Source organism: Sorex fumeus, unplaced genomic scaffold (genome assembly GCF_029834395.1).
Source record: "Sorex fumeus unplaced genomic scaffold, SorFum_2.1 ptg000130l, whole genome shotgun sequence".
Classification (NCBI taxonomy): domain Eukaryota; kingdom Metazoa; phylum Chordata; class Mammalia; order Eulipotyphla; family Soricidae; genus Sorex; species Sorex fumeus.
The window spans coordinates 5,169,393-5,196,705 of NW_026606187.1; the positions used below are offsets into that span (position 1 = coordinate 5,169,393).

At 50.4% G+C, this 27,313-nt stretch overlaps 1 protein-coding gene across 1 annotated transcript; it reads right to left on the minus strand.

Annotated features, from left to right (window-relative positions):
- Positions 1-1,678: 1,678 nt before the first annotated feature.
- Positions 1,679-25,803, minus strand: CDR2 (cerebellar degeneration related protein 2). The gene is made up of 5 exons (XM_056138879.1): positions 25,426-25,803; positions 15,744-15,856; positions 6,336-6,484; positions 5,974-6,138; positions 1,679-2,583 (listed from the first exon to the last, which is right to left on the minus strand). Exons 1-5 carry the CDS (start codon positions 25,502-25,504, stop codon positions 1,716-1,718), a joined length of 1,374 nt encoding a protein of 457 aa, XP_055994854.1. The 5' UTR covers positions 25,505-25,803; the 3' UTR covers positions 1,679-1,715.
- Between the last annotated feature and the right edge of the window lie 1,510 nt (positions 25,804-27,313).

The window sequence follows — 27,313 nt, forward strand, 5'->3', positions numbered from 1 at the left end:
AAGTTCGCTTCCCAGCACCTCACAAGTGATCCCTGAGCACATGACCAGGAGTAAGTCCTGAACACACCCAGGGGTGGCCTCAAAACAAACAAACGGGTAGGAATTTATATACCAGGGACTATATAATAGCACTGTATGTGCAGGAATACAACCATCAGAAAGAATGTAGTTGAAAGCTAGAGGCAGTACGGCAGGTAAGGTGCTTACCTTGAATGCAGCCGACCCAAATTCACTCTGACACCACTGGGTATGGCCCCCAAACAAAAAAGTCCAAAAAAGCAAAACTTATTCATGTTCTAATACATGCATAGAATATTTTAGAACGGAGGCGGTAATTAATATCGGAGGAGTTAGGGGGTAGGGAACCTGGGGAAGAGGAAATTGAGTTTGGTACTGTTTGAAAATGTCTTAGCTATTTTTAAAAAAAACATCTGTTCCTACCCTTTTCCCTTAAAAAAAAAATCAACCAATAATCGAAAACCAAAACTGATTTAGATTCAGTGACCATTTTAGTGTTTGAGTGTAGCAAATCCTTCTTGTGACTGGATTTTTTAATGTTTGAAAAACTGACTATTTAAATGCTATTTATTCAAGCAGGAATCTGGCAGGAATTCCTAAAATACTTACAACGATCTAATTTTAACAAACACTTAACTTGAGCAGAGTCTGCGCTATGACACAATCCTAAGGTCTACTTAAAAAGGAATGGAACCAAAAGTGACCATTCAGACGTTCCTAGTGGGCAGGAAGAATATGGACAGCCTCTGGTTCTGCTGTGTGTGTGTGTGTGTGTGTGTGTGTGTGTGTGTGTGTGTGTGTGTGTATGTGTGTAATGGCCAAAGTTTACAAGAACAAGCAATAGACGAGTGTGCTCATGTTCTGAGGGAGTTTTATTGGGGCTTTAGAAAAAAAATATATACAACAACTGAAACCTCAGTTCTCTTAAATAAAAGTCTTAAATTAAAAGGACGCAGGTGAGTTTATTTCCACAGTCAGAACATCAATACTGGTTAGTAAAGGAGCAGGTGTGTGTGTGTGGGGGGGGGGGGTCGTCAAGAACACAGGGAGGGCGGGCGGGTGGGCAGGCGGGGCTCAGCCAGCGCCACCTGGTGGGCGGGGGCTTCCTCCTGCTCCTTCCTCTGCGGCTGAGAAAGGAACCGAACAGCCTCCCACTACCCAGGGCGCAGACTAACAAGGAAACCTGCCCTCTCCACCAGGCAGTCCTTTGGGATTGGGAGAGACCAGGGTTCCACTGGTAGCAGCTGTAAGACCTAGCGGCCGGGAGCACTTGCTAATGCCAGTACTTTAGGATCGGACGCCGGCACCCCCTGAACATTCCTCCTGGTGCCTTCACAGTACCCGACGGCGCGTGGCATCCCGTCTGCCTGCCTTCTACCCAGTGCAGAGGCAGAAGTGAAGGGGAAGGTGGCAGGGGCCAGTGTCTGCCCACGGGGGCTCAGGCTGGCTTTTCGGGAGCAGAGACACCCCCCCCCCCCCCCAATCTTTCTCCCAACTGGGTCTGGAGCACTTCTGGGCATCCCAGCCTTGACCCGGGCGGGCACCGGCCACGGAGGCCAGTTTGTCGTGGCAATTCCTGAGGCGCCTACACACAAGAACGTGCCCGGGCCCCACGCGGGCGGGCGGGCGGCTCCTCTCCTCGCGGGGCACCCCACCCAAGGCGCCCGCCGGGCCAGGGGGGCCGGGCAGAGGGGCGGCTAGGAGTGGGAGGAGAGCGCCGGGTGCTTGGTTCTCTGCTCGTCGATCTCCTGCTTGGTCTTGCTGATGCAGCTGAAGATCTCCTGGAAGAGCGCTTTGTACTCGGGGGGCGACGCGTCGGCGGTGGCCGGGGAGCCCAGCGGGTCGGGGGTGCCGGCGGCCGGCCGGGGCGGGGAGCGCGGGGCGGCGCTGGGCGCGGGCTCCCTGGCCAGGGCCCCGGGAGTCTGCACGGCCTTGTGGGCCAGCCCGTCGGCGGCGTCCTCCTGGCACCTGCGCAGCAGCTCCTCGTACTTGACCTTCAGGGCGCTGTACTGCGTGTCCACCTCGTGCAGCAGCGAGATGCCCCTCTGCTGGACGGCCTGCGCGCGCCGGACGCACGTGTCCTCGTGGGCCGCCAGCACATCGCCGCCGCCGCCGCCGCCGGCCAGGCCGCTGAGCCGCGTCTCGCTGCTGCTGCGGGTCAGCGGCTTGCGGGGCGCGTCGGCCAGGCACAGCTCCTCCAGCAGGCTGGGCCCGGGCTCGCGGCACGGCAGGAACAGCGCGTCGGGCACCAGCTTCTCCAGCCCGCGCGCCGGCGGGTGCTCGGCCTGCAGGCGCTGCCGCAGCTCGGCCACCTCGGCCTCCAGCTCGCGGGCCCGCGCGCGGCAGGCGGCGGCCGCACCCAGCTGCCGCTCCAGGTCCCCGTTCTCCTTGAGCACCAGCCCGTACTCCTCCTCCACCGCCTGCCGCTTGCGCCGCTCGCCGCCCAGCTGCGCCTGCAGCGCCGCCACCGCCTTCTTCAGCTGCTCGTTCTCCTCCTCCTCGGGGCTGCGCTGGCTCTGCAGGGACGTGATCTTCTCGGCGAACACGTGGTCGTACACGAAGTGCCTGGGCGGAGGAGGGGCGAGGAGGCACGGCGTCACGCGGGTCGGCTGGGGGTCCTCCCCATCCGCCCCAAGCCCCCCTCGATGGAAGTACTATTTTTTGCCACTTGGGGGTCACACCCGGCGACGCGCAGGGGTTCCTCCTGGCGCTGCACTCAGGAATCACTAGATAGGGTGCCGCGGTCTGCTCTGTTTGGGGGTCACACCCGGCCACGCACAGGGGTTCCTCCTGGCTCTGCACTCAGGAATCACTCCTGGCGGTGCTCGGAGGACTAGATAGGGTGCCCGCGGTCTGCTCTGTTTTGGGGTCACACCCGGCCACGCACAGCGGTTCCTCCTGGCGCTGCACTCAGGAATCAGTCCTGGCGGTGCTCGGAGGACTAGATAGGGTGCCCACGATCTGCTCTGTTTTGGGGGTCACACCCGGCCACGCACAGCGGTTCCTCCTGGCTCTGCACTCAGGAATCAGTCCTGGCGGTGCTCGGAGGACTAGATAGGGTGCCCACGATCTGCTCTGTTTTGGGGGTCACACCCGGCCACGCACAGCGGTTCCTCCTGGCTCTGCACTCAGGAATCAGTCCTGGCGGTGCTCGGAGGACTAGATAGGGTGCCCACGATCTGCTCTGTTTTGGGGGTCACACCCGGCCACGCACAGCGGTTCCTCCTGGCTCTGCACTCAGGAATCAGTCCTGGCGGTGCTCGGAGGACTAGATAGGGTGCCCGCGGTCTGCTCTGTTTTGGGGTCACACCCGACCATGCACAGGGGTTCCTCCTGGCTCTGCACTCAGGAATCAGTCCTGGCGGTGCTGGGAGGACTAGATAGGGTGCCCGCGGTCTGCTTTGTTTTGGGGTCACACCCGGCCATGCACAGCGGTTCCTCCTGGCTCTGCACTCAGGAATCACTCCTGGCAGTGCTTGGGGGGCCCTATGGGGATGGAACCTGGGTCGGCAGCGTGCAAGGCAAATGCCCTACCCGCGGCACTACTGCTCCAGCCAGCCCCTCCTTTGAATATTGTGGGGCTGGGAGGCCACTGCGGGTGGGCCTAATCTCGCGCAGGAACTGAAATTTAAGAGAGGAAATGTAGACTCTGCTCCCAGGGGTCCCTCCCAGACGGAGCTCGGCTCTCTCTGGCAGTGCTCGGAACAGAACCACGCCCAGCGATACTTGGATGGCTGGGAGGGGGGTAGTGGTCCTAGGGAACAAACCCAAGGCCATGAGTACCACCCACTTGAGTTTTCTCCCCAGCCCCCAAAAAACTTTTAAAAAAATTTGGGGGGGGGGTGGGTCTTGGGCCACACCCAGCTGTGCTCAGGACTTAGTGGCAGTGCTCAAGAAACCCGATGGGATGTCGGGGATTGAACCCGGGTTGGCTGTTACCCACTAGACTATCACTCCAGCCCCAGGAAACCATACAAAAAAAATTAAATTTTTTTTTAACAGGACCTGGAGAAGCAGTCAACAGGCTGACAAGGTTGGCATGTAGGAGGCTCAGGGGTCGATCCCATCCCCACATGGTCCTCCGAGCACTGCTGGGAGTGATCCCTGAACAGAACCAGGAGTAGCCCTGGCGCCACTCAAGTCCAGTGATCCTCTACGCTGACCACAGATTAGGCTCATTGGGGTGGACTTGAACACCAAGGTCCAGGTCCTGCCCCAAAGGATGTGCCCTGGACCATGGGCGTTTCTTTGGGAGGTGAGGGTATGGGGGGGGGCACAGTTTGGGTCACAGCCAATAGCGCTTAATTCCTGGCTCTGTGCTCAGGAGTGTTACAGAAGAAACCAGAACCTGGATGGCCACATGCAGTGTGAGCGCCTTAACCCCTGTCCGACCTCTCTGGCCCCATAAGAGGTCTGCTTGTATCTAGAAGCTCTCTCTGTGAGTGCAGAGCAGAGCAAGCACCAATGCTGTGGCAGTTTTGTAACCAGAAATGCACACTGGGGCCAGAGCGATAGCATAGCGGGTAGGGCGTATGTGTTGCACGAGGTTGATCCAGGTTCGATCCCCGGCATCCCGTATGGTCCTCCAAGCACTGCCAGGAGTAATTCCTGAGTGCAGAGCCAGGAATAACCCCTGAGCATCACTGGGTGTGACCCAAAAAGGAAAAAAAAAAAAAAACAAGATTCCCACCTAGGGCTGAAGGGGACTGACGGTTACTGGGTTGAATCCCATCTGGCACATGGCTGGCTCCCTTCCTGTGCCAAATCGCTTGCAGCTCAGAGCTGTCCCTGTCTGGTGGTCGGTGTTCCGCCTGCCTCAGTGGGACCCGCATCTCTCTGTGCCCCCACACCTCAGGCCTGCTGTACGCTTGAACCAACAGGTGCTCAACATGCAGTTCTCAAACTCTGTTCTCCTGACTCACCCCCGGATACATGCACATGTGTATATCTGCAGTTCCTCCCTCTCCCCACCCGCCCCACAACACTTTTGAGTAAAATTTCCCCTTTTTCTTGAATGTGAAATACAATTCCTGAATCTGCAGTCTAACAGAATTATTGCATCTTTTTTTAAAAAAATTCTTCTTTTTCTCCCCCCCCCCATTTTATTTTAGGATCCATAGTTTATAATACTACTAACGAAAGGGTTTCATTTGTAACACAATCCCTCACAGGACTCATCCTGCACCTTGTTTTAACTACTTAAATGCAGGAAAATAAATGTTCCCAAATGTTAAAAAACAACAACAACAACAAAAGTCTTCTCTGGGTTGGAGAGACAGTGTAGCTGACCCTGGTTTGATCCCCAGCATCCCATATGGTCCCCCAAGCATCACCTGGAGTAATTCCTGAGTGCATGAGCCAGGAGTTTAAGGAATTAACCCCTGTACATTGTTGGGTGTGACCCAAAAAGCCAAAAAAAAAAAAATCTTCTCTGGGTTGGAGAGATAGTTGACTCTGGTTTGATCCCCGGTGTCCCATGTGGTCCCCTGAGCACAGAGCCAGGAGTAAGCCCTGAGCAGAGCCGGATGTGGTTCAAAAACAAAATAATGACAACAACTAAAAATGAAACAACACCCCCCCAAATAAAACAAAACAAGGTTCTGTCAAATTTCTAATACTTCAAACTCTCACTTGGGTATTTATGTGGTTTTGTTCTTGGGCCATCTCAGTCCCGTGGTTTTTGATTTTTTTTCCTTTTTGGGTCACACCCGAAGATGCACAGGGCTTATGCCTGGCTCATGCACTCAGGAATTACTCCTGGCAGTGCTCAGGGGACCATATGGAATGCTGGGAATCGAACCCAGGTCAGCCACATGCAAGGCAAACACCCTACCCGCTGTGCTATTGCTCCAGCCCCCAGCGCCCGGTGGTACAGCCTTAGAGGATGCCCTGAATCCATCAAGGATGCAGAATATGCCCATAATGTGAGGGCGCTGTGCCCGGGAGGGCTCTTACTGGCGGAGGTCATATAGCTCCTTCAGGGAGGAGAAGTTGGGCTCCCACTTCTCCTGCTCGCTCCTTCCCTGGCCCTTGGTCCGCTGGCCTGATGCCTTCAGCTCCTCCACTTGGCTCTGGAGATGCTCAATGTTGGTTTGGAGACACTCGATTGTTTCCGTGAGACTGTGGGGAACAGACAGAAGCCAGTTGCTGCTCAGTGATATCACATCAGGAGCCTTCTTAGTGGGAAGGACTCCACCTTAGTCTTAGTCTCCAGAGAGAAGTAAACATCTGCCTCCACTGACCCCGGACCCAGCACGGCCATACTCTGGTCTCCGCGCTGCTCCCTCACTCTCCTCAGGAGACCACTGACCACGTACCTCAGGATCTTCTGCTGTGAAGCCTTGCTCTCGGCGACCAGCTTATGATTGGTGTCCTCCAGCTCCCGTGCCGTGACATCTAACTGCTCGTAAACCTTTGCATGCTGTTCATTCATCTGCCTCAGAAGTTCTACCTGCTTGGTCAAGTACTGCAAGACAGGATGGTTCGGACGGTCATGTGAGCACTCCAGCACCAACACTCCATCTCTTCTCTAACGCCAAATGGCTACAACCCAAGCAGCAGGAAGGCGTGGTTCCTGAGACTCAGGTGAGAGTCCCAAGGGAAGATGGACATCCCTATACTTCCACACAGTGGGCTATAGATTTGGGGGAAGGGGGGTCTCATGACCTCCTCTCAGGCTCACTAACTCAGGGAAGAAAGTGACTTACTGACATTCATGGATTTATAGAAAGCAAATGGAAGGGCTATGCAGGGCGAGGTCGTGTGTGTGTTGGGGGGGCGGGGCTTTCAATGCCCTCTCCAGAGACATGGTTCTCCTGGCTCACCAAGGCTCACCTACCTGGAAACTCTCCCAAAGTTATAAACATTTATTATTTGGTTTGGTTTGGTTTTGGGGCCATACCCAGTGATCACTCCTGTAAAGGCTGGGGAAACCATATAGGGTGTTGGGGACCAAACCTGGGCTGGACATGTGCAAGGCAGGCGCCTTACCCACTGTGCTATCTCTTTGGCCCATCAATCTCATTTATTCTATTGCATGGTTGGTTGACTGGACCACTGATCACTGGTGATTGGTCTCAAGCCCCAGTCCTGGTACCTCCTCTGAGACTGGCAGGAGGGGTTGGGGCTGAGAGCTGTAACCCCCCTGGTCATACAGTTTTTCAGACAACCAGGCCCCATCTTGTCACTCAGGAAATTCAAGGGTTTTCGGAGTTCTCAGCCATGACCCGCGTGACCAAGAGCCAGGGGTGTAGAATTGGCATGATTCCACAGCAGCACGGTTCACTTTCACAAAAGTGAGGACTTGAAATCCTGATGAAATGACTTTCCTCAACAGGAACAAGGAGAAGCCCTGCTTGGTCTCCCGGGGCTGCCTCCTCGGGACTCCCCAGCATCCCCACGAGTAGCTGGGAGGCTCGTTCGAGCTTTCTAAGTGCATAACTGGCCCAATACTCAGGGAGCTATAAAAACCCTCCTAGAGAGAAAAGGCAGGAAACCCGCAGTTGGTGTTTAGAAACAAGCAACGAAACACACGCTTTACAGAAACAAGAAAGCCAAGAGGGGAATACCTGGGGCCAGAGAAATGATAGTACTGGAGCACTGTCCTCCCGTTGTTCATCGATTTGCTCAAGTGGGCACCAGTAACGTCTCACAACAAATTGTGAGACTTGTTACGGTTTTTGGCATATCGAATACATCACGGGGAGCTTGCCAGGCTTTGCCATGTGGGCGAGATACTCTCGGTAGTTTGCCAGGCTCTCCGAGAGGGGCGGAGGAATCGAACCCGGGTCGGCCGCGTGCAAGGTAAACGCCTTACCTGCTGTGCTATCGCTCCATTCCAAGAGAAATGGTACAATGGTAAAATGCCCAGAGGACCAGATGCGGTGCTGGGGTTCGGACAGGGGTGCAAGGGAAGTGCCTGAACTCCTGTTCCCTCTCTCTAGCCCGATAATCAATCATAAAGCTTTGTATCATTCACATTCTTCCTTTGATTCCCTTCCACTCCACCACAAGACACTGAAACACAATCTATATCACGAAGAAAATATCCACAATATTTCTCAGTAGCACAACTAGAAAGGGAAAAAGAGGGACTTGCAGCATCATTGATGATAAACTGGTAACTAGATCAGGGCTTTCTATTGGGCTTAGGGGCACACGCAGGGGCTTCTCCTGGCTCCACACTTAGGTCCCAGTCAGTTAGGTGTGACCTAAAAAATAATAATAAACTGGACTGGAGTGATGGCACAGTGGGTAGGGCGTTTGCCTTGCACGTGGCCGACCCGGGTTCGAATAATAAACCAAAAAAGTGAAATACTTAATGTAATGTTCAAATTAGAGTTTAACTTGAGTCTCTGGAGCAAGAGACACAGTATAGCAGACAAGGCACTTGTCTTGCAGGCATCCGACCTGGGTTCACCCCAGAGGGTCCCTGGAACCCTGCCAGGAGTGATCCCAGGAGTGAGCCCTGAGCCCTGCTGGGTGTGGCCCCCAAATAAGAGGCATGGCCAATCAAAAGGAAACTAGTCAACTTGGAAGAAAGTACAAATATGCCACTTTTTTGTTTTTTCTGTTTTCTCAAAAAAATAAAAAGGCGATTGTATCTTTTTTTGGGGGGGAGGGGTGCATTTGGACCACACCTAACAGTGTTCCCAGTCATTCCCTGTGGTGCTTGAGGGACCACGTGGTGCCAGGGACCAAACCCTCATGCCAAACACATACTTAGCCCTTTGGGCTCTCCCCCCAGGCCCCCAAAAGGCTATTTAAAACAATCAAAACTACAGAAAAATCTCATTTGATATTGGAAAAACCTGATTAAAAACAATGAAACCATTTAGAACAAACTTGCCACATTCTGGCCTTTGAGTACTTGGCTTCAGAACGACCAAAAGAAAGGAAGCGCTCTTGTTTCACATGCTAGTTTAATCTTATTAACTCAGAACTAATACGCAAAGTTCTGTGGTCTCCAGGATTCTGTGGACGGTGACCTAACTAAAGGTCTGGCTAAACGGGTCAGCAGCTTTCAAGCAATTCATTAGACCTCTCACCAAGAACGAAGGTAAGACCCCAGAATCTGACATTACTGAAAGGTTTGGCCTCAAAAATTTCAAATTAGTGTGTGTGTATATATGTATATATCTCCCCTCCCTCCCAAATCTAGAAGGAAATGGATTTGTTTTCTAACCTTTTCAAGATTCATTTCTGATTTCCTGTTTTTTGTTTTCTTTTTGGGTCCACCAGGTGATGCTCAGGGGTTACTCCTGGCTCTGCACTCAGGAGTTACCTCTGGCAGTGCTCAAGGGACCCTATGGGATACCGGGGATGGAACCCGGGTCGGCCACATGCAAGGCAAATGCCCTCCCCACTGTACTATCGCTCTGGCCCCAATTTTCTGGTTTTCTCAGTTTACAATTATTGAAAGTTTCAAATGAATCTGACTAATCTACCAAGATCCAAAAATGCAAGCACCAAAAAGGGTCAAGTACCAAACATATTGGACAGGAGGAGGCATTTTATTTTTATTTATTATTTATTGATTTAGGCTTTTGGGTCACACCCGGTGATGCTCAGGGCTTACTCAGGAATCGGGCCTGGCAGTGCTCAGGGGACTATATTGGATGCTGATGGGTCAGCCGCGTGCAAGGCAAATGCCTTACCTGCTGTACTATTGCTCTGGGCCCCAGTTGGAGACATTTTAAACACATGACGAAAACATGAGGGAGCAAAAAAAAAAAAAGTCAACAAACAGGAAGAGTATTAAAATATAAGTGCGGGAACTGGAGAGACAGAAGGGGTGAGGAACATATACAAACTGCATATCACCTTCCACATGGCCGACCCCAGGTCATATATGATCTCCTGAGCACTACCAGTAGTGACTGCAGAGTCAGGAGAAAGCCCCGAGCATCAGAAGTAGATCTGAGCATCACTCGTATGGCCCCATAATAACCAACCAAAATCACAGTGAAGTAAAATGCAATTGCTTCTCGGGCTTTTGGCTAAGATCAAGTGTAGAAAAATGCAGTGAATAGTATTTCACATCTGCCCTGGACTTTGCAGGCTGTCACCTCGATCATGAGTACAAGGTTATACACAAAACACTGGGACCAGGCAACCTTCCCAGCTGGGGTGCGGGAGTGGCTGGGCTCTGTTCCACCAGCAAGCGTGCAAATAAACCACACCTGGAGCTGCCGGCCTTGGAGCTTGCAGCTGAGCCAGGTTCAAGTCCCAGCATCCCAATATGGTTCTTGGAGGGGTCAGGAGTGATCCCTGAGAGCAGAGCCAGGTATAACTCCTGAGCATCACCAGGTGTGGGCCGCCCCCCCCTCCTTTCCCCACTCCAAAAAATAACCCCCACCTGAGATGCAGGGGAAAAAAAAGACATAACCCAAGCTAAAAAGCAAAAAGAATGAATGGAAATTTGGCTCTTCTGCATGTGGGGATTATTGCTATATTAATAATTACAGTCCAAATCTTCTGGACTTAGTATCAAACAGGCCTTTCACAATACTTAAGAAATACTTCCTATTATATTTGAAAACAAAAAAGGCTCTTTCCCTGATTAAAATATCCTATTTTTTTCCTGTCAAGTAAAAGAAAACATGTCTATGAAAATAAAATCCACCTGTAATCTCAACTGTTATGAGCTTGGTTTTTAAAATCTATTTTCCAGCAACTAAAAAAATTTCTTTTTTCAGAAGAAAGATCCTTTTGTTACTAATGTTCTTAAGAAATGAATAACCTGCGCAACCATTCAAAATGTCCAAAAACATTTACGCTCACATAATCTCACCTCCTCAGAACAACCCTATTCCCAAGTGCAAGCCAGAACCTTCTCTGTTGTACAGAGGAGCAGACAGGAGCCGACCCACATGCACAGAGTCCCCAGCTGTTTGCAACAGAATCGAGGGCTTACACCTGAACACCTACTGCCTCTAAGAACTCCCCAGACGTGATTGCCTATCACAATTTTAGAATCACTGGAAGCAATTTGTCAACTCTTTGCTTTTCCTGGGCTAAGAGACTTATTTCAACAACTACTGATTTGAGATGTTACTGGTGCCCGCTTAAGCAAATCAATGAACAACACGAGGACAATGCTACAGTGCTACTGATTAGGCATTAAATCCAAAAAAGACCACGAATAAACGCTGGAGAGATAGTACAGTGGGCAGACCACTTAGCTTGCACCTGGGTTCAATCCTGATGACCCCCAAATCCTGCCAGGAGTGATCCCTGAGTGTAGATGCAGAACTAAGGCCTGAGCATAGGTTGGGTGCGGCCAAAAAAAAAAAAAAAGCATGAAAAAAAAAAACAGTAAGGGGCTGGAGAGACAGCACAGCAGGTAGGGCGTTTGTCTTGCACGCGGCCGACCTGGGTTTGATTCCCAGCATCCCATATGGTCCCCTGAGCACCGTCAGGAGTAACTCCTGAATGCAGAGCCAGGAGTAATCCCTGTGCATTGCCAGGTGTGACCCAAAAAGAAAAAAAAAACAACAGTAATAGTTTTCAAAGTTACAAGGGAAAATTGGGGGAAGAATAGGACAAATCAAGAATATGATATATTAAATTATTAATGAATATAGTAACGGATAGCACAGCGGGTAGGGCGTTTGCCTTGCACGCGGCCAACATGGCCGACCCGAGTTCGATTCCTCCGCCCCTCTCGGAGAGCCCGGCAAGCTACCAAGAGTATTCGATATGCCAGACACAGTAACAACAAAGTCTCCAATGGAGACGTTACTGGGCCCGCTCGAGCAAATTGATGATCAACGGGAGGGCCTTTACCTTTACCTATAGTAAAGGAAATAAACTGCTTTAGTTTCTAGCACTGGAGACAAGACACAGTACATCAGGCAGGGATCTTGACTTGTATGCAGACCCAGTTTGTTCAGAGGACCATATGGGATGCGGGGGAATCGAACCCGGGTCAGCTGTATGCAAAGCGAATACCCTACCCACTATACTATCACTTCGCAACTCTTCCCCTTTCATTTTAACGCCTTAAACTATCATTTTCCATTTTAGTTTGTTAGACAACAAGACAAACTGTATATTACCAACAACAAAAAAACAGAAAACATGGGGCCAGAGCTTGGCCTGCATGTGGCCGACCTGGCTTCAATCCCCAGCACCCCATATGGCACCCCAAATCTCACTAGGAGTGATCCCCACAGCAGAAACCAGGAGTCACCCCTGAGCACTGCTGGGTGTTGCCCAAAACAAATCAAAGGGGAAAAAAACAACCCCCAAAACAAAACACCTCAAAACCTCAAAACAAGACCCTAAAACCCAAAAGTCTACACAGTGGAAAGAAACGGCAAGTGTAGCACTCTTCAAGAACTTATGATTTTTGAAGGCATGGGAATTTGGGCTCAGTATAAAATCTGATACTATGATTTAAAATTCTTCATCTCAACCCAAATTTGGACGAAGGAACTTCCAGGGAGACTGAACAGTAGACAGATTTCTTGCTTAAGGGGATGCATACCCAAGTATTCGCGGTTGTTCCGACATACAGCTCTACAGATTTTTTTTTTTTAATGTATCACACCCGGTGATGTGGGCTGGAGCGATAGCACAGTGGTAGGGCGTTTGCCTTACAAGCGGCCAACATGGCCGACCCGAGTTCGATTCCTCCGCCCCTCTCGGAGAGCCCCGCAAGCTACCGAGAGTATTCAATATGCCAGACACAGTAACAACAAAGTCTCCAATGGAGACGTTACTAGGCCTGCTCGAGCAAATCGACGATCAACGGGAGGGCCTTTACCTTTTTACCTTTACCCGGTGATGCACAGGGGTTACTCCTGATTACTCCTGGCAGTGCTCAGGGAACCATATGGGATGCTGGTAATCAAACCCTGGTAGGCTGTGCAAGGCAAATGCTCTACCCGCTGTGCTATCGCTCCAGCCCCTCTACAAATCTTCAATACTGCTTAGTTGATTTCTTAAAAAAGCAGGAAACTGGGCTGTATGGTAGTGCGATGGGCAGGGCGTTTTCCTTGCAGTCAACCTAGGCTCAATCCCTAGCACCCCATATGGTTCCCCAAACCTGCCAGGAATGATTCCTGAGTACAGAGCCAGGAGTAAGCCCTGAGCACTGCAGGGTGTGCACCCCCTCAAAAAAATAATAAAAAGGGCAAACTAAGTGTGACATTTACAGCTCCATTCATTCACTTTATTTATGGGTGATTACTGGTGGACTCGTATCTCGTCGGTAAAGAAACAAAGAGCACCAGGCTCAGACAAGATCAGACCTGAACACCCGAAGAACTTACCATCAGTACTCATCAATACACTGGCTCGGCTCTTCACACGCTACCTGTCTGAATGCTAGGTTCCATCCCAGTGGAAAACCAGCAGGACTGTACTACTATACAAGAAAGGAGACATCCACGACATTGGCAACTATCGCCCAATCTGCCTATTGTCTATCATCTACAAACTGTTCACTCGTGTCATCCTGAATAGGATTAGCAGAACACCAGATGAAGAACAACCATGTGAAAAAGCCAGATTCCAAAAAGGATTCAGTACCATCGACCATATCCACACGATTACTAAGCTCATTGAGGTTTCTCAGGAGTTCAAGATGCCGCTCTGTCTAACGTTCATTGATTTAAAGAAGGCCTTTGATTCTGTTGAGATGGAAGCAGTCACTGAAGCCCTAGCCAATCAGTGCATTCAAGCTCAATACATCAAGATCCTCCGTGAGCTGTATTGCAGATTCACTACCAGGATCTCACCATTATACAAAGAAGTAATCATCGATGTCAAGAGAGGGGTTCAGCAGGGTGATACCATTTCACCAAAACTCTTCAGTGCCACCCTCGAGAACATCATGCGACGACTGGAATGGGAAGGAATGGGGGTGAAGATAGATGGTCATCAACTACACCACCTCCACTTTGCTGATGACTTCGTTCTAATAACACCAAACATCAGCCAAGTGGCACAAATGCTGACCGACTTCGACCATGAGTGTGGAAAGGTCGAACTACAGCTGAATCTTACGAAGACAATGTTTATGAGACACAGCCTCGTTCCTGATGCTCCATTCGCTCTCAACAGAACCACCATCTCCGAATGCAACAGCTATGTGTACCTAGGTCGAGAGGTCAACATGACAAATGACCTAGCACCCGAGCTGAGCAGGAGGAAGAGAGCGGCTTGGAACGCCTTCAAGAACGTCGAAGAAATAACAAAGAGGACAAAGAACCTTCAGCTATGAGCACATCTATTCGATTCCACTGTTCTTCTTGCATTAACATATGCCTCAGAGACGTGGGCCCTACGCAAACAGGATGAGAATGCTATTCGGGTCTCCCAGAGAGGAACTGAAAGAGCTATGCTTGGAATATCACGATTCACTCAAATGAGAGATAGAATCCGGAGTTCTGATCTCCGTCAATGCTCAAGAATCAGGGACGCTGTCTCATTTGCCAAGGCATCAAAAATCAGATGGGCTGGACATGTAATGAGGTTTACAGACAACCGCTGGACTAGAGCCATTACTGACTGGATTCCACGGGATGTGAAAAGGTCGCGTGGACACCCACCTACAAGATGGTCAGACTTCTTCGTCAAGACCCTGAATGATCGGTTTGAGGCTCTGCATGTTCCTAGAACAAACAGATGTCATTGGGCTACGCTAGCACACAACAGGGATGAATGGAGACGTTACTGGCACCCGCTCGAGTAAATCGATGAATAACGGGGGATCAAGTCATCAAGTGACTGGTGGACTCACTTCAGTAACCTTGCATGAAGAGAGAAAGCTCATCTGAGCAGACCATGCATCGGAGAGTCTGAAGATACATCCCCTGTCATCTCAGATGGCCCTGTGCTTTTTATTTTTTGGTGCCACACCCAGAGATGCTCGATACTTCTCCTGACTCTGAGTTTAGGATTACTAGTATTGCTCCTGGTATAGCTCAGGGGACCCTGCGGTGCCAGGGATCAAGTCCGGGCCTCCTGCATGCAAAAATCTCTGGTATCTCAAATGGTTTTTTCTTTTTCTTCTTTTTTGCCACACCTTACGATGCTTAAAGGTTACTCCAGGCAGGGCTCCAGGGATCATATGGGGTGCTGGGGATCAAACCCAGGTCAGCTGCTTGCAAGTGCGCTGCATACAGTCCTAGGTCTCTAGCTCCATAGACTCCAGTTCAACTCTAATTTGAATATTACATTATGTAATCGCTGGAGCGATAGCACAGCGGTAGGGCGTTTGCCTTGCACGCAGCCAACATGGCCGACCCGAGTTCGATTCCTCCGCCCCTCTCAGAGAGCCAGGCAAGCTACCGAGAGTATCGAGCCCACACAGCAAAGCCTGGCAAGCTCCCCGTGACGTATTCGATATGCCAAACACAGTAACAACAAAGTCTCCAATGGAGACGTTACTGGGCCCGCTCGAGCAAATCGATGAACAACGGGAGGACAGTGATTTGACAGTGACTTGACATTATGTTAAGTATTTTAACTGGCGGGGTTTGGGGAACCATATGGGATGCCAGGGATGGAGTCTAGGTCGGATGCATGCAAGGCAAGCACCCTGCCTGTGGCGCTCTCTCTCAGGCCCCCTCTCATTTGATTCTCATTCTCCAAAAAGTCTGGGTTGGTCATCCAGTGTTGCGTTGTACTGCAGGTGTCATTTTAGCCTGGTCTCCCTGCTGGAACAGCAGCTGACTTGCTGCCGGCTGGAGCAGCTCTGCTGCTGAGCCCCTTACCTCGATTTCCCGAAGCTGCTCCTGATTGGTGGCGTACATCTGCTGGAGTGACTCTTCCAGCTCTGTGTTGCGGTCCAGCAAAGTCTTTCCAAGCTCCGCAGCAAGCTGAAGATCTAACACAAGAAGAGAATCTTAGAATAATGCCAATATGGGGCTGGAGCGATAGCACAGTGGATAGGGTGTTTGCCTTGCACTCGGCCAACCGGGTTCGATTCCCAGCATTCCATATGGTCCCCTTAGCACCTCTAGGAGTAATTCCTGAGTGCAGAGCCAGGAGTAACCCCTGTGCATTGTCATGTGTGACCCCCCCCCCGCAAAAAAAAAACAAAAGAATAATGCCAATTTATCTCATTTTAACATTCTCTATGATCCAGCCCTTTAAAGCAAGAATGAGCCAAGACTCAATACACAGCGGGACCTCAAATTATACCATTTTGTGATAGTCTGATGAGGGAAAAAAAGGGGGGGAAAAGGAGGAAGGTGAAGGCAGGAGGGATCAGAGAGAGGGAGTAGAGCAGTGGGTAGGGCTCCTGTCTTCCAGCCCTGGTTCGAATCCCTGTTCCCCCATAGGATGCCCCCAGCCTGGTCAGCAATGATCCCTGAACACAGAGCCAGCAGTAACCCTGAGAGCTGCCAGGTGTTGCTCCCGAAAAACAAACAACAACAAACAACAAAACTCGCAGGGCAGGCTTCTGTGCAGGTAGCCCTTCTCCCTAGTCTGTATGGTTTTTTTTCCTGGGGCTTCTCCTAGAGGCACCCACACACACCCAAAGGCGTGTCCCAACCTTCCAACCTCAGACAATGTGGCCATGTATACACCCCTGCTGTGGACTGTCACTGCTGAGTTGGTACCCGCTTCATGTCCTGAGCTGCCAGATAAGCTCTGGCCACCCGCAACTCTGATCTGGAATAAGCAGGTGAGAACGTGAATGAACGCCTATAACAAAGGAATCCCGAATGCTAGAAGTATCATGAATCTTTATCGAAAAGTTTGATGATGCGACCAAAGAGAGAGTACAGCAGGTAGAGTACTCGCCTTGCGCATGGCCTACCTGGATTCAGCTTCCCAGACGGTCCCCCAAACCCTACCAGATTGATCCCTGTGAGCAGAGCCAGGAGTAAGCCTTAAGTAGAGCTGGGTGTGGCCCCAAACAAACAAACAAAAAAGTTTGATGATGTTTTGGGGAAGAGAACCTTTTTTGTTAGAATCCATCAGCCAATCAGCTGATAAATCAACCAGTTAGAAAAGTGGGTTTGTTGCACAAAATCATTTCTCCTAAAAATCAGTTTTGAGGGGAAAAGCGATAGTACAGCAAACAGTCATGTGGCCTACCTGGGTTTGATCCCCGGTATCCCATATGGGCCTCTGAACACAGCCAGGAGTAATTCCTGAATGCAGAGCCAGGAGGAACCCCCGGGCATCTCTGGGTGTGGCCCCCAAACAAAAATGAACAAACAAGCAAACAAAAAACTCAAAATCACAGTTTGAGGATTTTCTGTACTCAGTGACAGGTGAAATGGCACAGAGGAAATTCAAATTTTTTAAGAGCCCGGCAAGCTACCGAGAGTATCTCGCCCGCACGGCAGAGCCTGGCAAGCTCCCCGTGACGTATTCGATATGCCAAACACAGTAACAACAAAGTCTCCAATGGAGACGTTACTGGGCCCGCTCAAGCAAATCGACGATTGACGGGAGGGCCTTTACCTTTACCTTATTATCATAATTTTGGGAGGGCCACACCCAGTGGTGTTCAGGGATTAATCCTGACCTTACACTCATGAATCAATCCTAGGGAGGCTCGGGAGACCATGCAAGGGGTGCTGGGGGGGTCTGCAGGGCAAGCCCCAGCTTCCCTTACCCCGTACTCTAGGCCCTGGGAAAGCAATACCTTTGTTACCAAGTACTACCCAGTCAAGTGAATAATTAGTATTTTACTTGGATAGCTTTTCATTAGGAGGAGACCAAGAATGCTACCACACAACACGTTTCAGCTCATTTAAATACATTCATATCCAATTTTTTAATTTATTTTTATTTGTGGGCTATACCCAGAGGGGCTCAGGGGATCAAGTTCAATACTCCAGAATGCAAAGCACATTAGTCCTTTGAACTACCTCCCAGGTCCTAACACACATTTTAAATAAAGCAGCAACAGTAGTTGGTAGAGATGAGAGAACAGATTTAAACACCTAATTTAAATATTAACACAGGGCCAGAGAGACGGGCGTGGGCTGCACACGTGCTCTGCCTGCAGGTCGAGTCCCTGACACCAAGGCACCGCTGGGGAGGGGTCAGCCTTGAACAGAGAGCTGGGAGTGGTCCCCAAGTACCTTAGTCCTGCTGGATATGACATCCCCACGATAAAGCAATAAACATTAGCATCTATTGGTGCATTTAAGACTTCAGGTATAATACAGTATCATATTCAAAAGACACGGAACCTTTGCAAAGAACTTAAAGCATTTAAGAGACAACAGTTTTTATGGTTTCAAGGGATTCAATCCAGTCTTTCAGGTGAAGCTTCTGGAAGCACGAGATGCTAATGCATGGCACTTGTCTGATGAGTCAAACATTAGCCACGGGGCCTTCCTGCAACCTTAATTCCACACGACTCGGTGTTTAGTCTGGGGCCTTAATGCTGACACACATCTCCCAGGGACAGAGTACAAACCGCCCCTAGGCATGGGGCTGCATCCTTTCACTTGTTTTCATAAATGGCAAGGACTGAGGAATTTGGCTTTTACTGCATGTGCTGTCGGTGAAAATGCAAACAACCCCTGGCGAGTTGCTATCCTGTTTTCACTCTATGGAGAGGAACTCTGTGTGTCTGGAGATGAGAAATATTATCTCGCACTCAGAGAATGTAGTATGTACACACAGTGCCCCTATAAAAGCCGGCCCACGGGGCCCCAGCTACACAGAAACATTACTAAGTCTCTCCTGGCCAGTGGTGGGGAGTAATTTCTCCCTGGGAAAGACTAGAGAATCACAGAAGACCTTTTAACAGTTGTTGCTGGTGGGGTGGGGGTGGGGGGGTAGGAGGGCACACCCAACTGTGCTCAGGGCTAATTCCTGGCTCTGCCCAGGGATCACTGTTGGCAGGGCTAGGGTGCCAGGATCTAACTTGGATTGCCGCATGTGAGGCCAGTACCCCACCTGCTATACTATCTCAGCCCCACATTCCTCTGATTGTTTTTTTTTTTGCCACACCCAGAAGAACCCCACGCTCTGCACTCAGAAATTACTCCTGGCAGCGCTTGGAGGGGTCCCTATGGGAAGCCAGGGATCAAACCTAGGGCCAGCTGCATGCAAGGTCAGTGCTCTACCCACTATACTATCACTCCGGCCCCTCTGAAGCATTTTTTTTTATTTTTTTGCTTTTTTGGGGGCGATGAGGGGAGGTCACACCCAGCGATGCACAGGGGTTACTCCTGGCTCATGCACTCAGGAATTGCTCCTGGAGGTTCTCGGGGGATCCTATGGGATGCTGGGAATCGAACCTGGGTCGGCGCCTGCAAGGCAAACGCCCTACCCACTGTGCTATAGCTTCAGCCTGAAGCATTCTTAACTCAAGATCAAAACCCGAGCTGATGTCACTTCGACTATACTTTTTTGCCTCTCTGGGATCAGCACTCTTTACAATAGCCAGAATCTGGAAAAAAAACTGAGTGCCCAAGAACAGATGACTGGTTAAAGAAACTTTGGTACATTTACACAATGGAGTACTATGTAGCTGTTAGAAAAGACGAAGTCATGAAATTTACATACAAGTGGTACTACATGGAAAGTATCATGTTAATCGAAATGACTCAGAAAGAGAGGGGTAGACATAGAAAGATTGCCTTCATCTGGGGAACATAAAGTAACAAAATAGGAGACTAACACCCAAGAATGGCCGAGATTAATACCAGGAATTTTGCTTCATGGCTTGGAGGCCAGCCACACATGCTAGGGGAAAAGGGAGCTCAGATAGAGAAGGGAGCACCAAATAAAGGGTCTTGGGAGGATCCTCCCAGGATGGGAGAAGCATGCTGAAACTAGACTACAGACCAAACATGATTGCTTCTCAATGCTTCTTTTGCAAACCACAACACCCAAAATGAGAGAGAGAACAAAGGGGAATGCCCTGCCACTGAGGCAGGGTGGGATGGGGATGATGGGGGGGTGGGAGGGATACTGGGATCCGTGGTGGTGGGAAATGGGCACTGGTGGAGGGATGGGTATTTGATCATTGTATAATTGAAACCCAACCACAAAATTTGAAAGTCTACAACTGTACCTCATGGTGTCTCACTAATAAAAATAAAAATTAAGAAAAACAAACAAACAAACAAAAAAAAACCCGAGCTGAAAGCTTTTCCAGAGTCAGGCTTCCTGGAAACCAGCAGCGACTTTCAATTGTGAAACTACCTACCCTACTTAGTAGAGGCGAGCAGCAGCATTCCTGCCGGAGCAGAAAGAGATGCCAAGTGTAGCACTCTTACAGTAAATAACAGAAAAGAATTTGAGACTTGTTCTTATCGCCACCCTTATTTCCAGTTGAACAAAGGCCCAGCGTGGTTCAGTAACCTGCCGTCTTAGTCGGCTAAATATTTCATAGGTGCTTAGGGTAGGATTCTGGCAAGACAAGTCTCAACTACGAGAGGAACGCCTGTGAAGTCACACTGTATAATCGGACATTACTTCATCTGTTAGTTTACAGACCAGGGTCTTTTTTTGGTCTTAAAAAAAAAAAGTCCATTTCCTGTTGTGTAGCATCTGGCTTCCATGACCAAAAGGAGTCAAAAGTTGGCAGTAAGCCCAAGAAGGTTTTCTAAATAATTAGGGGGAAGTAAGGGGAGGGTCGGGGAATAGTCAGTGTCCTTTACTTCTAATTAAGGCACAAAAGAAAAATATTACATAGTTTTTGAAGCTTTATGCACCCATTCGTTTTTATTTTGCAATAAGAATTTTACTGAAGAGGTCTAAATCAGTCGAACTGGCTTCGGGGAGACACTGAAATGACCACAGGCTTGACAACTACAACCTATCAATATGTTCACAGTCACACCCTTCCCTCATTGGCCTTTGCAAGTGACAATCAATTTGAACAGTGTAAACTCTGGGCTTAAACAGATGCTCCACAAGCCCAGTGCTTTGGGAAAAAAGGGGAAAAAAAAAAGCTCTTCTGAGTGACTTTTTATTTTATTTTGCTTTTTTTGGGGGGGGTCACACCCGGCAATGCACAAGGGTTACTCCTGGCTCTGCACTCAGGAATTACTGCTGGCAGTGCTCAGGGAACCATATGGGATGCTGGGAATAAAACCCGGGTTGGCTGCGTGCAAGGCAAACGCCCTACCTGCTGTGCTATTGCTCCAGGCCCTAGAGTGGCTTTTTAAACAAATTTTTCTTTCAGAATTCTGAAGCCTTTCAATCCCACTACTCCTGTGATTTTTCTTACTGTGAAATCTTCTGTTCTCTCAAAGAGGAAGGGAAGGAGCACTTATTGCTCTGTTCACAGTGGACCGTAGCCGTAATTCAATAACACTAAGGCTGGGTGCTTGTCCTATTACCAAGTCAAATGCGTCATCTGCTGATGCTCTGCACCTCCTGTTGCCAAACTGTAATCGGGGAGGAAAGAGGAACCCAACAGAATATAAACACCAAGAAATCTGATGGTGTTCGTTTGTTTGAATGACCCTCCAAAGAGTGATTCGGCAAATCCACTGCGCACAAGGGAAAAATGTACTCTGGCTTGAAAAGAAGGAGAAATCTTAGGATCCCTTCAAAGTCAGACTTCTATTCGCTGATTCATATAATAGAAACCTGAATCCCTCGTCTCAGTTGGCACAGCTCACCAAACTACAATTATAATAGCAGCTGGTCTAAAAGAAAACTCAAGCCTCTGAAGTGCTTCCACCTTGTTTTCAAGGGCACATTTCAAGGCAAGCACCATCATTACCTGCTGCCCCAGAAAGGATCTTACCACAGAGATCACTGTCAGCATTTTTACCATGTCAGCTGAGCCCACTGACAAAAGACACTTCATCGGAGTGTTTCGTGAAAGCAGAGAATTTTCTCCTTCTACCTTCACACTTTTATGTGTATCTGACAATGGTGGAGCTTTCCAAAGTAAGAATTTTAATTAAAAAAAAAAAAACCTTCAGAGGCTGCAAAGTACCAGCAGGTAAGGCACTTGCTTTGCAGACGGTCCACTGGGATTCGATACCCAGCACCACATGTGGTCCCCTCTAACCTCACCTGGAGCGATCCCTGAGCACAGAGCCAGGAGAAAGCCCTGAGCACCGCCACATGCGGCTCCCAGACAAAAACCAGACTAACAAAGAAAAGAAAGTTGCAGCTAGCTTTCACACAAAGATTCAATCCACTTAAATAATGACTTGTGTCACTTAAACCAGGTTCACTCAATAAAGTGAACTGTGAGGACACTGAAGAAAAAAAAAAAGGAGATATCCAAACCAGAGTCACCAACTCTGAAATCAGGAGATCCAAACTACAACAATCAATCAAACTTTAAAATGTGCTTGACCAGGTGGCAGGCTTTGGGATGGGTGGGAGGGAACTTGGGGACAGAGGTGGAAGGAAGTGGCCACTGGTGGAGGGATTGGTGTTAGAACATTATATGCCTAAAACCCAATATCAAGAACTTTGTAAATCATGGGAAGGGGGAATGGGGGAGTGGTTTGGCCACTGCTGGCAGTGCTCAGGGCTTATTCCTGGTTCTTCACTCAGGGATCATTCCTGGTGGGCTTGGGGGACCATCTGGGGTGGCAGCATTGAACTGGCATTGCATGCAAGGTAAGTGCTTTACCTATTGTACTACTGCTCTAAACCCTGGTAAATTAGTTTTTCACCAAAATAAAAAGAATGCATAGACGTCTACACAGAAAGCCCACCCAACCTGTTTACAGCTGACCTGACTCCACACTTCATTCAGCAGCAACGATCCCCATACATACATAATGGCTACATCTGGTAAGACACTTCTCTGGCCCCCAGACTGTCAGATTCCCAAGGAGGATCCTATTGGCCCCATCTCAGGACAGACCTGAGACCCCTCAGCCTCGGGGGCACTGAGTAGACCATAAATTAGAGAAACAAATCTAAAAACCCGTTAGAGCTTCAGGAGTGCGTTAGCAAAACTGGCACCTCTGATACCAGTGCAACTTTCATTCTTTCATAGGCCATATTCAAGAGTTGTGAGTGTTTTAATTAATTAATTAATTAATTAATTAATTTTTTGGTTTAGGGGCCACATCCAGCAATGCTCAGGGCTTACTCCTGGCTCTGTATTCAGAAAATACTTCTGGTGGTGCTCAGGGAACCATATGGGATGCTGAGGATCGAACCCGGGTCAACCGGGTGCAAGGCAAGTGCCCTACTTGCTGTACTATCACTCCAATCACACAAGTTGTAATTGTTGACATTTTGCACCTATTTCTGTCCCTCCCCAAACACATACACACTCTTTCAATATCCAAGATAATTTCAAGGTCCACCTGATAACAGGTGTAAAAGTCCTTTGGAAAAAAAGAAAAACAGAACAAATTCCAAACACAAAGTGCTATCATGGAGTTTTGGTCCGAGGTTAAGGTTTCAATACGCTTAAATACTTGATGTTCTCATCAGAGGTTAAGGAGTTCTAATACACACACCCAACAACGGGCACTTGTTTCTCAACAGACTTAACTATTATAACCGATGGCCCCTAAGAACCCCCCTGGGGGAAGAACGTGCATTGTGGACTAAGGTGGATTATAGAAGGGAGTCATGCAAGCTAAAATCTGGCATATCTCAGTTCAAGTTCAACAAATACTAAAATCACGTCTCTATTATGTGCTAAGTATTATTCAGAAAACATGCCTATACAGATCTCTGCTGCTTAAATACAGGAGAGAAATTTACTCGGCTTCCATTAACCAATCAGCTTAATTTATTTGAGGGGAATGTTGCAAGTGCACAGCGGTTGCCTCATTAATCCAGGAGAAGTATCAAACTAGGCCATCAATACTTATGGGGAATTCTGAAAACAGGTTTGCTAAAATGGAAGACAAATCTGTCAGGTACAAGAATCTAAGGAACCCGACGCAAACATCACAGGGTGGACACGAAACAGCGCTGACCAAATGCACCTAATGGTGGACTGAGCAAAACTGTCCATGGTCTATACCTTTAACAAACCGCCTTCCTGCCAAAGGGATCCTTCTCTAAGTCTGAATCAGTCAAATCAGGGTTACTGTAATCCCCAAGCTCAATGGTTGGTATAACATGCTGATCATTTACTATTTGATAAGATATCAATTTTCAGAGCGGAATTAGAACTGAAGAACAGAATTTACACAGACCCACAGAAGCAGTGGGGGGGAATTCCCAGGAGGGCCCGGAGGGAATAGTGCAGAGGGTACAGCACTTGCCTTGCCCGTGGCTGACCTGGGTCAAATCGCTGGCACTCTATATGCTCCCCCAAGTTTGACAGGAGTGATCTCTGAGTGCAGAGCGGGGAATAAGCCCTGCGCACAGGCAGGTGTGACACCCCGCAGCCCCCAAATTCCCAAGAAATGTTCAGTTGTTCGTTTTATTTTGGGCTGTGTGGGGGAAGGGACCGTATAGGTTACATCTGGCTGTGCTCTGAGCTTGCTCCCGGCTCTGTGCTCAAGGGATCGCTCCTGGCGGTGCCAGGGTGCCAGGGCCCGAACCCGGATCAGCAGTGCGCAAGACAAAAAGCCTTAGCCGTTGTGCGCTCTTTCCAGCCCCATCAGTTCTGCTGAATCCTCAGCTCTCCCAACCCAAGAGCTGCGTCCCTTCAGAGGACTGAATGGGCTCTAGTGTTAGGGCAGCAAAAAAGAGAGAGAGAGAGAGAGAAGTTACCTAATTGCAAGCTCAGGCTCTTTTACCAAGGCGGGCGGAGGTAGTGCGTGTGTGTGGGGACTGGCGGAGGGCTGGTCCCAAACTTAAGGCTACTCGGAGTTGTTCTTTGGAGACAAGCCTGCTTTCGAAAAGCTCCAGTGCAAGGTGGCTGGTAGAGACTAGAGTCCCCTGACGTCGTTTCACTTAGAAGCCGGTTGAAGCATCCCCCTCCCACCCCCCAGAAACAAAAGATCTAACCCCCAACTGAGGCCGTAACTCAGAGCACCCAGTTGTCCAGCAGAGAGAGGGGCTGGGCTCTGCGCAGCCTCTTGTCGAGTGTGATGATGCCTCCCGGTTCCTTGTCCCCGCCGCCGCCGCCTCCCCAACTCGGAGGAAGTCCCTGCGCTTTTCCAGCCACCGCGTTCCGCATCTGGGAAATGGGGATAACAGACCTCTGCGTCTCCTGCTACCCCGCGGCGGCTCCGGTCACCCCCACCCAGAGGACGAGCCCCTCTTCTCGGGGCGCCCAGGAACGCCGGGAGCATTGAAGCCGCTAACCCGGGGACAGCGCCTGGCAGCGGGGCGCCCCGCACGCCCGGGCCACGGGGCCGCTCACTGCGCAGAAGCTCGGGCGCGCGCAGAGGCTGCCCCGGGGTGGGATGGGCAGGTGCGGCCGGTCCCCCACGCAGGTGAGCGCCCCGACTTCGCCCGCACCTGCCACCCGTCGGGCGCCGGGAGCACAGGCAACTCGGAAAGTTTCCTAAAGCCGGGGCGGAGGAGGTGCCGGCCCGCAGCGTGCCCGCGCGCGAGCCGGCCGCGCCCGCCCTGCCTCACCTTGCTGGAGGTCCTGGGGGTCGTACCACCGCTCGTCCTCCTTCACCTCGAACTCCTCCATCAGGCTCCCCGACAGCATCTCGCTCGGCCCTTCCGGGGGCAGCGGCCCCCGACGCCGCGGTCCAGCCTCGGCCGCTGCCCCCGGCTCCCCGCGGGCCCCTCCGCCCTCAGCCAGAGCCGCCCTCGAGCGGGACGCGCCGCCGCCGCGCAGCCAGATCGGAGCCGCTCGCCCGCCGCGGGGCGGCCCCACACGCGCGCGCCACGGACCGGCTTCCCGGCTGGCGACGGCCCCAACGGCCCGCGGCCCGGCTCGAGCGCCGCGACCCGCACCCCGAGCCGGCTCCGACAGCCGCAGCCCGACCCAACGTGGCACTTCGGCAAAACCCTCCCCGGCCGGGGCAGCGATTCAAACCCCCGGCGGCACGCCGGCCAATCGCGAGCGGGCCGCCGGCCGAGCGGCAGCGACGCCGTCCAATCGCGGCTCGCCGCAGTCCCCGCGGTTCGCCCGGTCTCGTGGGCAAGGAGCCAATGGTGACTCTGGGAGGAACAAAGAAGGCGGGGAGAAGGCGAAGGGGTGCGGCCGAAGGGCCCGCCCTCCTCCCTGCGTTGCGTTGTTCCTCGGTGTGCGTTGGGGTCCCGGAGTGCGGCGCTGGCGGCCTTCCCGCTGCCCCTAGTGGGTGTCGGGCCAGCCCACCAGAGTGGACAGGCTGCGTCCGGCCTCCAAACTGGACGGTTGACTTGGGACGTCCTTACTGCCGAGGGTGCCGGGCACCCCGATGTCCACTGCCCAGCCAGCCTATTCTGGCTTTTGACCGCTGCGTGGAAATTTACTGTGGGGTGTGGGAGTCTGGGGCGGCTAGCTTTTTCTTTTTCTTTTTTCCCCTTGATAACTAAGCCTTCATCTCCAACCCGCAGGCCGTTGTACTGCCCCTAAAACGTGAGACCTGCTTGAGTATCTGCGAGTGGAAAGTTCAGTGGATACTCTCTAATTAGAAGGGGGCAAAATATTATTATTATTATTATTATTTTTGGCGTGCATTTTTTTACACACTGCTTTTTAAAGGTCCGAAGGCCGGAGGGTCAGCCGCAGGGGCTATGACATTGCATCTGGAGAGGAGAGAATGCGGCAGTAGCGCTGGGTGGAGGACCGGGCAGTCGGGCAGTCCTGAAAGCTGTTTTCCGCAGACATCGAAGTAAATCCTGCCCGCGGTCTGCGGCTTTTACCCTCATCCTGCAGATAAAACACGGAACCTTTGAAATAGGGTGAGGACCAGAAGGTCAGGGTACAGCCTTGATGTGAAGGTAAAAGTACAGCGGATAAAAGATAGCAGTGCTCATAGTGGAATGCCAAGCAGTGACAAAGAGTCATGGTATTAGCAAGTGATAGTCATGAGAAAAGGGGATGTTGAAAGTTACAAATCCCTTTTCCTCTGAACATAGCCATAGGAAACGGCACACGGATACTGACCTACTTTTTATTTGCTAAGATTTAAAAAAGGAAGAAAGTGAAGTCCCTTTGGTTGTCCCAGTTGCCTATAGTCAAGAAGCAGTATTACTCCCGAGCTAAAAGAAAATCATTAAAAACCAACTTATCTTCCAGGAAGTCATTCCAGACAGAGCTCCCTGACAGAGAAATGATTGATTTAGGATTTGCTGGGTGACTGATGGAAGCTCAGGGGTTTGAATTGTCCAGCTGACCTTCAAGAGCCTCCTTTTCTTAAAGTCACTGATTCATCAGATGGAAAATACCTGCGTTCCCCCCCCCCCCCACTTTTCCTGCCAAATAGAAATTCCCTTGGATTTGAAGTGGGAAGGCATATTGAGCATATTGAAACCTTCACTGTTAAGCAATGGGATTTGGTATATAACTGCACAATTGAAGTTACTG